General features: G+C 38.5%; 1 protein-coding gene across 1 annotated transcript in view; it reads left to right on the top strand.

Moving 5' to 3' along the window:
• The window catches only part of FRMD3 (FERM domain containing 3), a 140715-nt gene that overhangs the window by 81147 nt on the left and 47420 nt on the right, over nt 1-12148 (top strand). Inside the window, exon 4 of the mRNA XM_055699693.1 lies at nt 5205-5283. Within this exon, the coding sequence (XP_055555668.1) occupies nt 5205-5283 (79 nt within the window). The remainder of the gene's footprint in view (nt 1-5204; nt 5284-12148) is intronic.

Genomic DNA, 12148 nt, shown 5'->3' with positions numbered 1-12148 from the left:
CACAGTGACAATGGGAAGTTTTGTGTGATTCTTCAGGCACTAATCCAAATGCTGTGTATCCTTTACCTGAGATGTTCATGAAGATTTAATAACACGCTCTAAAGCATATTGTAACTTGATGATGAAAATCTACTTTGCCCTGTGTTGTTCCATAACTAATTGAGTGCCATCAGGAAGACCCCACAATTTGAGGTTTATATTGAGATCAAGTATTTCTTACGTATAAAAGAAAAACACTGAGTACTGTTCTGTCTGGAACATGCACAGCAAGTTGTATGGATAAACAGCCGATTCATCTGGTAAGGGAAAAGGTCTATGGAAGCAACAGCATATGTATTCAGGGTTCCCCAGAGATCCTTCTGCAGCATCAGCAAACTTGAAGACTGTTTGAGTGTAATGTTTTTGTGTGTGGTTTTTTTTTTTTTAATTTTTCACTTAACTTTCAGTAATGTAGCATAGTTTAGAAAATATGTAACATCGAGGAGAGATGCAAGTAGTTTTCTGCAATATTACATTCTCAGAGCTATGAAGATAATTTAAACATCTTCTTTTGGCTTTCAGTATCCATCTGTACTCCATGTTTAATCAAAAAATCAACACTACAGCTTATTACAGAAGCTAGTATTTGTGCTGGATGAAAAGCAGGCTGTTAAAAACAAACAGGAAAACTTCCCAGAAGTGGCAGCTGAGAAACTTCTGTCCTTCTCCCTCTTTGGTTCACACTTCTAAAACTTAAATCAAGATTTGCACCAGCTTCTAAAAACAAATTTTCTACTACATAAGTATATTTCTTTTGCTGTTTCAGATTGTTTTTCTATGAAGAAAATGGTAGTATGAATGTGTAATTTTTATTAGGTTTCTCATTCCCTATAAGCTCTTCAACTTCACAGAAGAGAAATCATGCAGCGGGCTTTGCTTGAAAATGAATGCACATGAGACTCTGTCCCTTACACGTTGGTATCTGTGCCAAGGGGTGAAGCTGCTATATCTTTGCTCTGGTCAGGGTGTTAAGAGGCTTGGGTTTTAGCTAGGAGATCCTTACTGTTTCATATACATTGTCTTAGTTAAATACAACTGAAATAAACCTTAACAGCGTAAAACCAGTTGCCTGGAAACCTTCCATGCTGTGTATGTATTTCTTTCAGGAAGGGTCTAGACTGGTTTCAGCATTTAATATAATTTAAATGTTTGTATTTGTTCTTTTGCCTTCCTTTTTTATGTGCTGTTAGCACATAAAGTGCCAAATTAATAGCCCTATTGCAATGGAGTTTGCAGCCAGTACTGTTTTTCATGCTAAAGTCCTTTGAAATTACTGTAATTGTGAATCTTTTTTAGCGAGAAAGCAAAGCCTGTGATGGTGGGAAATTCTGACAAAGCCTTGGGCATTTCACTATACCAGCTGCTTCTTATCTGACAAATAAAGGACCATGCTGAAAGAAAAGGCTTATAGCTATTATAAAGCGGATTATATTCAGGCTGGTTTTATGTTGAAGAAATGTTCTGCAAATTGAAATCTGTTTTGGGAAGGTTTGTTGTTAATGTTTCCACTTTAATGTGTGAGTAAGTGGTAGAAAGTAATTTTGCTTTCAAGGAATTGAGGAATTGTCTGGCTTGACAATCTCATCTCTTGAGCTGATATGGTTCACTCTCTGTCTTGCTTTCCACTACAAGTGTACAGTGAATGAGAGAATAAGAGGTTCTGGTGTGGTTCTCCATTACTGTAAAATCTGTAAGACAAAGGCCTTAATAAATGTTTGCATATCATCAAATGTGTTTTTTGAGGAACATCAGGCTTACGATCCATTTTAAAATTAAGATGGCGAGGCAAGTGGATAGCTGTGGGTATTCCTTCCTTCCCTTTTCAAGTGTTCATTGTTTGTGGCTGGTTTTCTAACTCGGAAAGAGGAACAGAAAACCAGGATCTTGTTTCCTTCAGTGATTGCAGGGTACCTTCTTATCTCCAGAGATGAATTGAGTGGAGGGTATCATATTCTTTTTAACATTTCCAATTGCAAGTCAGTCAAGACTGTGCCATTCTTGCAGGTGTTACTGAGAAAAGGACCTCTGTTTAGGAGGCTGCAGCAGCCTTGTTTTGTATTACTTGCTGCACAGCTGAGGAGGAATATCGTTACAGAAGCTTGACTCCAGGAAAAGGTTTGCAAAGTAGGCTTCAAACTGCTTTGCCAAATTTCCTATGCATATTCTGTGCATTGGTGTATACTTCTGTCACTTACTTTCTGCTACAAGGAAAACATTTCCTATTATAACCTTTGCTGTTAACAATGTGGACTATTTTTTAGTGCAGTGTATGCCATTCTTTCCTTGCTGTGGTACTCTTTTCATATGAGGCAGCTGTTGCTTTTCTGTGGTTGCCATAAAATTCCAGAGTGTGACTCTTCTACTGTAACTCTAACATATTTTTTTTCCTTTATTTTTATAACAACCAAAGTTTCAGTCATTTCATTGACATCCAAAACTTTGCGTAAAATTCAGTACATTTTTTGGGTCTTGCAGTAGGCTTGTAATAGCTAAGGGCCCTGCAGAGCCATGCCCTGTCCTTATTTCTGCATATCCCTATTTCAAGCACAAACTACCTCTAAATCTGCCAGGACACTTAAAAGCCTTTTTTTTTTTCTGACAAAGAACTCTTGCTCATTTAGTACAGGTTGGCTCTTCTGTTGTGTTGTGTAAATGAAACCGTATTCTGGAAGTGCATGTTTTACTCCTGTGCTTAGTTTTAAGAAGGCTATTGAGAAGAGAGAACCCTTTAAGATGACTTATGTTATCTTTTGCTTTGTCCAGGCAACATGACTCCTTAGTGCATTTCTGTATGTCTGTTTCCCTTTCTGGGACATTGAATTCAGTTTACCTTCTAGTTTGCCATTACAGGGCAGGGAGGACGTAACAATGTCCTCTGTTTTGCAACCTATTTCCAGTCACTGTAAGACAATGCTGTGGTCACATCTAAGATGCCAAAACCCACAGAAAGCAGTTGGAGTGTTTTGCTTCCTTTCAGAGGCCTTTTCCAGATTTGATTAGCCTGAATGTTCAAACCATCCCTAGGAAACACTTAGAGCTTGTTTTTCTTTCTCCATTTCCTCTTGTTTCTATTTGTTACTGTTTCTTTGCTTTCTTTTTTTCTGTATTTTTCATTTTTCCATCCCCATCTCTTCAGACGTTGTGTCTTAAATGAGTAGTTATTTTAAACATGTAAAAGAAGGTGAAATCAGCAGGTTTGTTAAGGCTGACCATGCTTTTAAAAAGTGCAACATGGGGTTGTTAAAGGGGAAAATACTGCTTCATCTTCAAAAGCAATTGAACTCTCCAAAAGATACCAACCATAACAAAAGTTGCAATGCATTTTTATTTTCTGTTGCTTTTGTATATCACATGGAATTATGTGATGTCTAGAGGTGAGGTTCTGGAAGACTGCAGCATATGAATAAATACTACAGTCAAGGTAGCTTTAAGAGTATCATGATTGTTGAACTAATGTCCACATGCTATTATACAAGCCGGTGACCTAAGTAAGCTTCAGGAGATGGTACAGTAAAATGTTACAGTAGCTCAGTGATTATTGTTAGAGATTACAGTAACTAAAAAGTAATTATCTGATTCTCCTGATCTTTTTCTTCATTTTCTCTGTAATTTTCTTTGCCCTTTTCTTCTGCCTTTCCTTTTTTCCCCTCCTGTAAAAGTACCATCTCTTCAGGATTTGGGAAAGTTAGATTGACTCTGTACTTTGATTATACATTAAGATTAAGGGACTTTTAAAACTAACTGGACTATTACAGATCTGCACTTTACTGTGAATTGAAGTTGCATGATGCTTTCCTTTAAAAAAAAAAGCAATAGAACAAAACCCCAACCCCCCACCTTGTTAAGAGGGTCTATAAATGTTGAGTACTAGTGTAAATATGCAGAAAGTTAATTTCAAAGGTAAATATTTTAATAAAAGGATTACAGTTCTGCACTCAGGTCTGCAGAACACTCCCAAATGAGCACAATGATCACAGGTTTCCGTTTTGTTTGAAGCCTTATCTATTCTTCTGTTTCTGTCCATCTAAAAATGGCTGTGCTGATAAATGTTTTAGTAAAGAGGACCCTCACATGGCTTACTCGGACAGCAGTTATGCCTTGGTGCTTCCTCCGTCTCTGTGCTCCCTCTTGGTGTTAACCAGCAGGCCTGCCAGTTACTATGGCCTGTGTAAATATAGTTGTGGTTTTTCCCCAAACCGTTTACCTTTTGAAGATGCAGTATTTTCCTTCTTGCTTTGAACTAGATTTGAAACATGAACATTACCTGGCTACAGATAGCTCTGAGGGCTCTGCCTACCTGTGTATTGTGCCTGATGTGTTATTCTTAAGCCTTCTACTTGGTTTTCCCATGTCTTTTATCCTAACATGAATATCACAAGATGCCTTTTTCATTATAATGGTAGTCTTCGATTTGCTTTCTGTCCCTCACTGAAAGATCAACTGGCCTAGGATTAGTTATTTTGAATGCCATCAAAGATACAAAAGTGGGATATAAAGCTGTTTCATTAATGTAAAACTGAGGCGCACTGGTTTCAGAATTGAAATAATTCCTGTTACTGTCATCTTGCTTCCCTCCTCCCTCTGTCCCTCCCTTCCTCCCTTCTTCCCTTCCTTTTTTTGGAAACAGTATTGTACTTAAGGTCTGGTATTGGTACCATAGCTCAGGAGCAGGTCATGTAGCCTTATTAAATACTGGAAACAGAAACAGTTCTGTGGTCTCTAGCTTCGTAACCAAATTTAATTCTGCCATTTTATAGTCTAGGCATAATCATTATCAGGAAGTAACAAATATACGTAATACTTTTGTATCTCATCGTGACAAGATGCAATTACTTCCTGTTTATCAATAGCCAAAAGAAAAAGGCAGCTCAGATATGTTTTGTACCTCTTGGATCAAGCAATAACTCTTGTGAGGTGCGAAACCATTTATAAATTGAATTGCCTTGGTTAGCTGTATTTTGTATGTGTTTTGGCCTTTTTTTGTCATATATTCTGTTCTTTTTATATGTATAAATAATTTTTGGTTTTGTTTGAGTCCCTGCCTGATGCTCTGGAGCTAACCATCACACAGGCTATTTGTAAGACTCTTGGAGGGCAATCCTTCAGAGTGCTGAGGCAGTGTTTGCTTGCTACTGTTCTCATGCTTTTTCTTTATAATGTTTCAGCTCATCCACCATATACCATGTGCTTTAGAGTGAAATTCTACCCACATGAACCCTTGAAGATTAAAGAAGAGCTCACCAGGTAATTTTTTTTTTTTAATGTGTTTGTGCATTTAATGTACATCGTTAACAAATTCAAAATAAGAGTTTGCTGCATAGGGTAAGGTTCTCACTATGTTATAATACTAGAGTAGACAGGCGTTTGCCCTACTGAGAGCTTTTTTATTTATTGTGATACCTGTAGATATTTAAAAGAAGTTTGAGGGGACTTTTCTATAACACAGAGGGGACTTTTCTATAACAGAGAAGCAGTGATGCTGAAAAACTTTTAGAAAGAGAAGCAGTGGTTAAATGATTGGGCAAGGACTATCCTGACTCTTTCTGGGAAAGAGTTGTGGTCTTGAGTAAGTTCCTTTTGTGTCTGAGGTGGTTTTTTTTTTTAGGGTGAATGAATTTGTCAAGTTTAATTCAGGTGTGGCCCTGGCTCTTTCAACAGGAGCATGGATAGTCTCACTGAATTTTCTGTTGTGTGTGTCTTTAGGACCACAAACAAGAAAGTATTTTTAAACTAATGATAGACCTTTAGCAAACTGATGTAGGGGTGCAAGATATTTGTGTTTTTAAAGTACAGCTGCTCTGGAGGTTAAGAAGTCTTGTTACTTACATTGGAATTTTCCAGCTTATGATGTGAAAACACAGCTGTGCAACGGATCAGTCATACTTAACAATGGAAATTTGTCATTCTTATTAGCCATTGTGAATACTCTGTTGCTCTGGGTGTTTTTTAATAAATGCACTTGGTGGAAAAAATGTAGGAAAGTCACAGATCTTTTGACCTCTACACCAGCTGTGCAGGACTATGTACAACTCACTGTGTTGCTAGTCAGCAGCTCATACCACTGACTAGTAGTTGTGTGGAAGCACAGAGCGCCTGAGTGCTTGTTATCTTGAGTTCTCCACTGATGCTTTCCCCAAGCCCTGCACATTTTTATGCTCACAAGTCACTTCATGAGCGGGAGTGATCCCCTTATCCCTGGTCTTATACTGGAAGTTTCAGGAACAGCTTGCATTCTGCTGAATGGTAAGTCTATAGTTTGTACAGAGCAGCTGGAACATGCAGTTCATATTATAGCTGTTTATCTTGGGTGAAATACTGAACCTGTCTAGCTGAGTGAACAGGTTGTAAGCCAGGAAGTCAGGGGATTTTCATTATTTGTTAGTGTTTGTCCTTGGATGAACATTTAACTTTTTATGAGCCAGAGTATCAACTTTGTATAGACTTCCCTCATTCAAGAGCCTTAATTAATTGATATTTTTTTTATACCTGCTTCAGTACCCTTCCAGGAGAAGTTTTGTTCAAAAGCAAAGCACCTAGAATTTGCTCACTGACATGTATTGTGCTGTCAGTATGTTTTAGGCTTTGCTAGAATATTTCAAATTATTTTTTGCAGTCAAGCGGCTGTATAAAAACCTGTTTTATGGTCTTTTATTAAAACTAATACTATTAAGACCTTAAAAAAGAGAAATAATTTCTTTTTTCATATGTCCACCTTGTGCACGTGACACCTTTTTGTATCTGATCAGCTTTACAGTTTCCTGATACAGCTATTTGGGAAGCTTTGTCTCTGCCCAGGTGTCTAATACAGTAACAAAACATAGAAATCATCCTGAAACAAGGAAGTGAGGTGTATTCATTTAACTCACCTCTGAGAATTTGCTTTGTCATCTGAAGCAGAGGGTTAGTTTGCAGGTGACACTCCAAATTGGCTTGAGTTAATTTTTTTTTCTTGAATTGCAATGATTGGTGAAATTCAAGAAAGGGAAGGTCCATTAGTATTTGACTGAGGGCAGACATGAAACCTTGACAGCTAGTTGGCTTTTTGGTAGATTTTGTTCTGGCTCTGCTGTTTACTGGACAGTCACATTTGTTGCAGTGTGTGCTGAAGATGATTTGAAAATAAACTAATAATATTGTCCTCTTTGACTTAAACGCTATCTGTATTTCATAGCTGTATATACAGTCAGCTGAGTCTGAGTAACTGTGCTTTGCATTTCTGCTATTCTCTGTGCCTAACTAAGCATGTCATAGAGCTGCTCTCTTGCTAGAAATCCGATGTGTGTCTGTAGTCCCCATTTAGATAATGAAATTAAGATTACAGTAAGACATCCTGTCATATTGTCATACTACTCTTTGGTTCAGAATATTAATTAACCCTGTCTAAATCCCCCATGTGGATTATTGTCGATGCAGTCATTGTAAAAGCTTTATAGGAATAAATCTTTAATGCAGTACCTTAGAGACATCAAAGACACATACAGATGTTAAAAAGAGCTGGTTTTCCTACTCTTCCATAGCAATATCTGATGCAAAAAAAATATCATCTATTCAATACATGAAGCTCTGTGTGTGTGGGCCAAATGGTTTGATTTCTCTGAAAATAGTGGATAGAAGTATATTCAGGATGTAGATATTGCTTGCAGGAAGAAAACAGTATTTGTCACTGCTGCTTCATTTCTATCTTACCTTTGGTATGCTCGTCTGGACTGTTATCCTTTAGTTAGTCTGTGGTTTTACAGGTGGAACTATTTTCAGGAAATTAAGATGGAGAATGATATAGCTGAAGTTAGTCCTCTGCCTATGATATAGAAAAAAAACCCATAAAAGCCTGAAAATGTGTGTGTGCTGTGTGTTTAGAGACTAGGAGTGCCTTGGGCAAAGGATCATGCCATGCACTTGCTTGTCACTGCATTTGGTTCCACTGCTAAGGATGCCTGTGCATACCGTCAGCCATGTTGTACCATTCCAGCTGCATACTTTCATCTTCCCTCAGTTTAATTAATGAGCACTTCCATAACTATGCTTTTGAAATAACACCAGTGCCTGCCTCTGGGTGTTAGGGCACTTTGAGATATTACTGCTAAATAGGAGATTTATGGACTCAGGACAAAAGTTCTGCCTCGTGCTACAGAGGGAGGTTCTGTGTGGTCCTTGATCGCTGTTTTCTCTACAGTCAGCTGGTGCTGGGATTGTAATTCACAAATAACTTCACTGGCCATGAGGGTTGTCACCTTGAGCTCTCCTGTTTCTGTAATGACAGACTACATGAAACCCAACTTGTCAACAAAGTCCAAATCTTAACGCGCTTCAGTGCTTAACCTTCTTTGCTCATCTCCTTAACTTGTGCCAACATGGATTTAGAAGATCTGTCTTTAATTGTGGAAATACTGTTTTCTTGGTGGGGCAGTCTCTTTGGTGCATTTCAGTTGTTTTTCCAGAGACCGTGATAGGCTTGGTGGTGAGAGGAGTTTTGCTTTAGCTATGTGCGTGGAACCACGTGCAGAAAAAATAATACTCCAGAGCTCACTATGATGGTCAGGATTATTCTGCTGGCAGGGCATGCAGAGATGCAAAATTTCCGTGAAGTCAGTTGTAACTACAGAGGTCATTCAATCTGCAGCACACACAGCATCCCACTGCACTCTCTGGAAAGCACAGACGTTTTTGTTCTGTGCCTCTCCACTATTCTTTGATCAGCGGTCAAAGCCCTGGGAGAGTCCATAGCTGGGAAAGCCTGAGATGCTGCATGTGAACAGAATGGGAACAGTCAAAGGAGTGTGAACAGATGGATCCAAGGACTGGTCATACCCGGGTACAGATATTTTACTACGTTACTTCTTTTCAGCATTCTTGTTTAGGTAATAAATAAATCAGTGTTCTTTCTCATGTAATAGAGCAGCCCAAGGCCTCACGTGTTCTTTTCTCCAAATTCCTACATTATACTGTGTATGTATAATTAAAATGAGAGAATATAAAGCCGTTTGAGGTCTCAAAGGAATGATCTAAAATGCTACAGATAATACTGTGTCAGCAGTAATCCATGATTACTATGGAAAAAACAGACCTAGAAGAGGACATGAATAAGTAGGTGATGGAATTAACCAAAGATGGATTATTTCAATCAATTTTTATCATGCCCTTTCTTTTCTGATCCGTATTTCCTAACCCAAGAAGCAGTTCTTCAGTCACTAGGCTGTTACAAAAGTGTAATGAGTACTTTGATACAAGAAGAGCAGATAAAAAAATGTTTAATTAGAAATCATATAAAATGACAAAGACTTGAGGTATGTAAACATGGCAAATTCTAAAGCCCTGAGTGAGCTAGCTCAGGCAAGGAAGAACAATGTAGCTGCATGCATAATGTGCTTGACTAGTCCTATCTCAAACAGCTGTATTTGATATTGACTTGTGCTGGAAGAGTCGGTTGCTTTTCCCTCCAGAAACGAGAGGCCAGTTGGGGCTGTAGTGCTCCAGCTGGTTGTTAGTGCTTGAATATCTTAATATCAAACCATTTATGTGCAAGTTGAAAAGTCTTGCAATATGTTCATCCTTCCAAGGGTAAGCCAGTATGATGTAGGACTGTGCTGCTGAAACCTGTTCCAGGCATCATTTACGAATACCTCTGCTGCTCTGGATACCTAGTCCTGCTTTTCTTGAGATGTGCAATGGTAGCTATGTTTTGATGCCTCTGCAAGTCAGCTTGTCTGTTCTGGCTTTCTTAGGGCCATATTGGCAGTTGGCAAGTGAGTTTGTTGTTTTAATAGTATTGGACTCGCAATCATGTTGAATAGCATAGGTCTTAAAAATGAATGCAAGTTGTTACAAATTATGCTTGGTGCAGGCAGGCTTGCACATAGCATTTGGGGCAGGGAAAAAAATTATCCAGGAGAGTCCTGGGTGTTTTGGTGGAGCTTGTGCCTGTGGGAGGAGACCTTACATGTTCCAAGGTCCTCTTGTGGTGCTCTGAGGGGAAGGCAGGAGGCGCTGAGAAGATGCAGTTCAGCTGTGGAAGCTTGCAGAGGGGAAGCTATTCCTGTGCCGCAGTGAGGCTCTTATGTACCCAGCATCCAAAATAAAGCTTTTCCCTAACCACTCCTTTGTCCTCATTATTCATCAGTGAAATTAGTTGTTGTATAGCAATAAAGCTGTTTTTTTTCCCGTGTAGCCAGTAGTGTCAAGCAGCTGGCTGGTATGTTAATTTTTCACATTTTCCCTTTTCCCAAGGAAAGACCGTACACTGCAGTGCAGGCACTGGCCAGTTCCAAAGCCAGAAGGACAAACCCCCACACTGCTAGTTGTAAGTGGCAGTCATGATCCTGATCACAGAAATGAGAGATCTGAGATTACTGGAAAGCTGTTATTCAAGTGATTTTCACACCTCCACCCCATGGCAGGAGAATGGACTATTTTTTTCTGAGGGAGTAGTTTTGATGTTTGTTTGTTGAGTTTTTGGTTTTGGGGTTGGTTTTTTTTTTTTAGTGTGTGGTGTTGTGGTGTTTTTTTTGTTTGGTTAGGTTTTTTTGTTTAATTTGATTTGTTTATTTGGTTTTTACATTTTTATATATATATATATATATTACTATGAATCCAGAGCTTCTCTGATTGTTTTGGCCATCTGTGGGAGACATAGGTTCAGGATGGAGTTAAGGGATGCTACTACTTCTGTTGTGTTTGAATACTTAGCATCAGTACTTCTCTCCAGAAGGTATAGAACAAGGAGAGAGGTTCTTCCTACAGCTGCCTGTTAACACAAAAGACAGTCTTGCATTTTCCCAAGTAAGGTAACAAGGTGGTTCCTACTACTTACAGTCTTAGACATTTTAAGAGAAATAGATTTTTCTTTTTTCCCGTGTTTGAATGTGTTTTGAGGACATGATTACTATGTCCCTAGTTCCAAATTCCTCTGCTAGAATTTGACTTATATCTGAGTAGGTGGATTGAAAAGCAACTTCTGTACTAACATCACTGTGGCACACATACTGCCATGTGTACCTGTTTTACAAGTGCTGTGATGGGTTTAAGCCACGCCAGTGTGAACAAAACTTCCATATTGTTCCAGAAAAATAAGAAAACAAACAGATCTCTTTCTCATCCAAATTCACTAAAAGGTTTCTGGAATTATTATATTAACAATTTTAACAATTACATCCCTGCATATTTATTTTAGTATTATTTTCTAGATCTGTTGTTCATGAATTTGTCTGATCATTTTTTTTTTTTTTCTTAGTAATACTGTTTTTCTTCACAGCCTCCTGAGGCAGTTAGTTCACTACCTGCTGCGTAAGGTATTTTCCTTCATCTGCCTTAAGCAATTCCCTGGATTTCACTGACCTCCCCTTAGCTCTAGTATTACAGAACTCAGTGAATAGCAGTTCTGTGTTTGCCTTTCCCACTACCCTCAAGATTTTGTAAGACTCACTTTTATTCCCCCTCAGTCACCATCTCCCCTTGTATGGGAGGCTCCACCATCTCACTCATTTGAGTTTTCCTACCTGTCAACCTCAGTTATGTCCTACATAGGATGGATGAACTAGAGCTAGGTTATACATTCAAGATGTGATTACACCAAGGCATTAAATAGTGGCAGACTGCCCCTCTGTCTTGTTCACAATATCTTCCTGCATCATGCCCAGCATTTTATTAGCTTTTTTGGCTGCTGCTGCACTCTGAGTTGATTTCAGGAACCTGTCTGTAATGACTCCAAGATCTATCTGTCACCTCTGTGTTTTGTTGGTAGCTAATAGAGTGATGGCTTTTCTTTTAATTTATAAGATACCAAAATACTTCTTTAATATTAAGTAGATAAGCAATATATTTCTAGAGAATATAATTATTTTTTCTATTAGCTTTTTTATCTAGGTGGCACTGTAAAAGCATAAAGAAGGTGTTTTCTTAGTTGTGGCATTACATACATTACATGTAGTAGTTGATGTTTAGGTTAGGTTCGTAGACTTTGGCAGGAGATTAGTGCTCTTGCAGTGTACTTGGTGATATCTACTGGAGAAGACACAATGTGAAGTTAGTATCCAGAATAATATACATAAAGAACCCACAAATCCTGCTGGGGGAGGAAAGCATCCAGTCCAGGAATGCAGTAAACACACTCGTT

The sequence above is a fragment of the Falco cherrug genome, chromosome Z (genome assembly GCF_023634085.1).
Source record: "Falco cherrug isolate bFalChe1 chromosome Z, bFalChe1.pri, whole genome shotgun sequence".
In the NCBI taxonomy this organism is placed as follows: domain Eukaryota; kingdom Metazoa; phylum Chordata; class Aves; order Falconiformes; family Falconidae; genus Falco; species Falco cherrug.
Note: the sequence above shows the minus strand (reverse complement) of the source record. Positions and strands in the feature narration are given on the sequence as shown.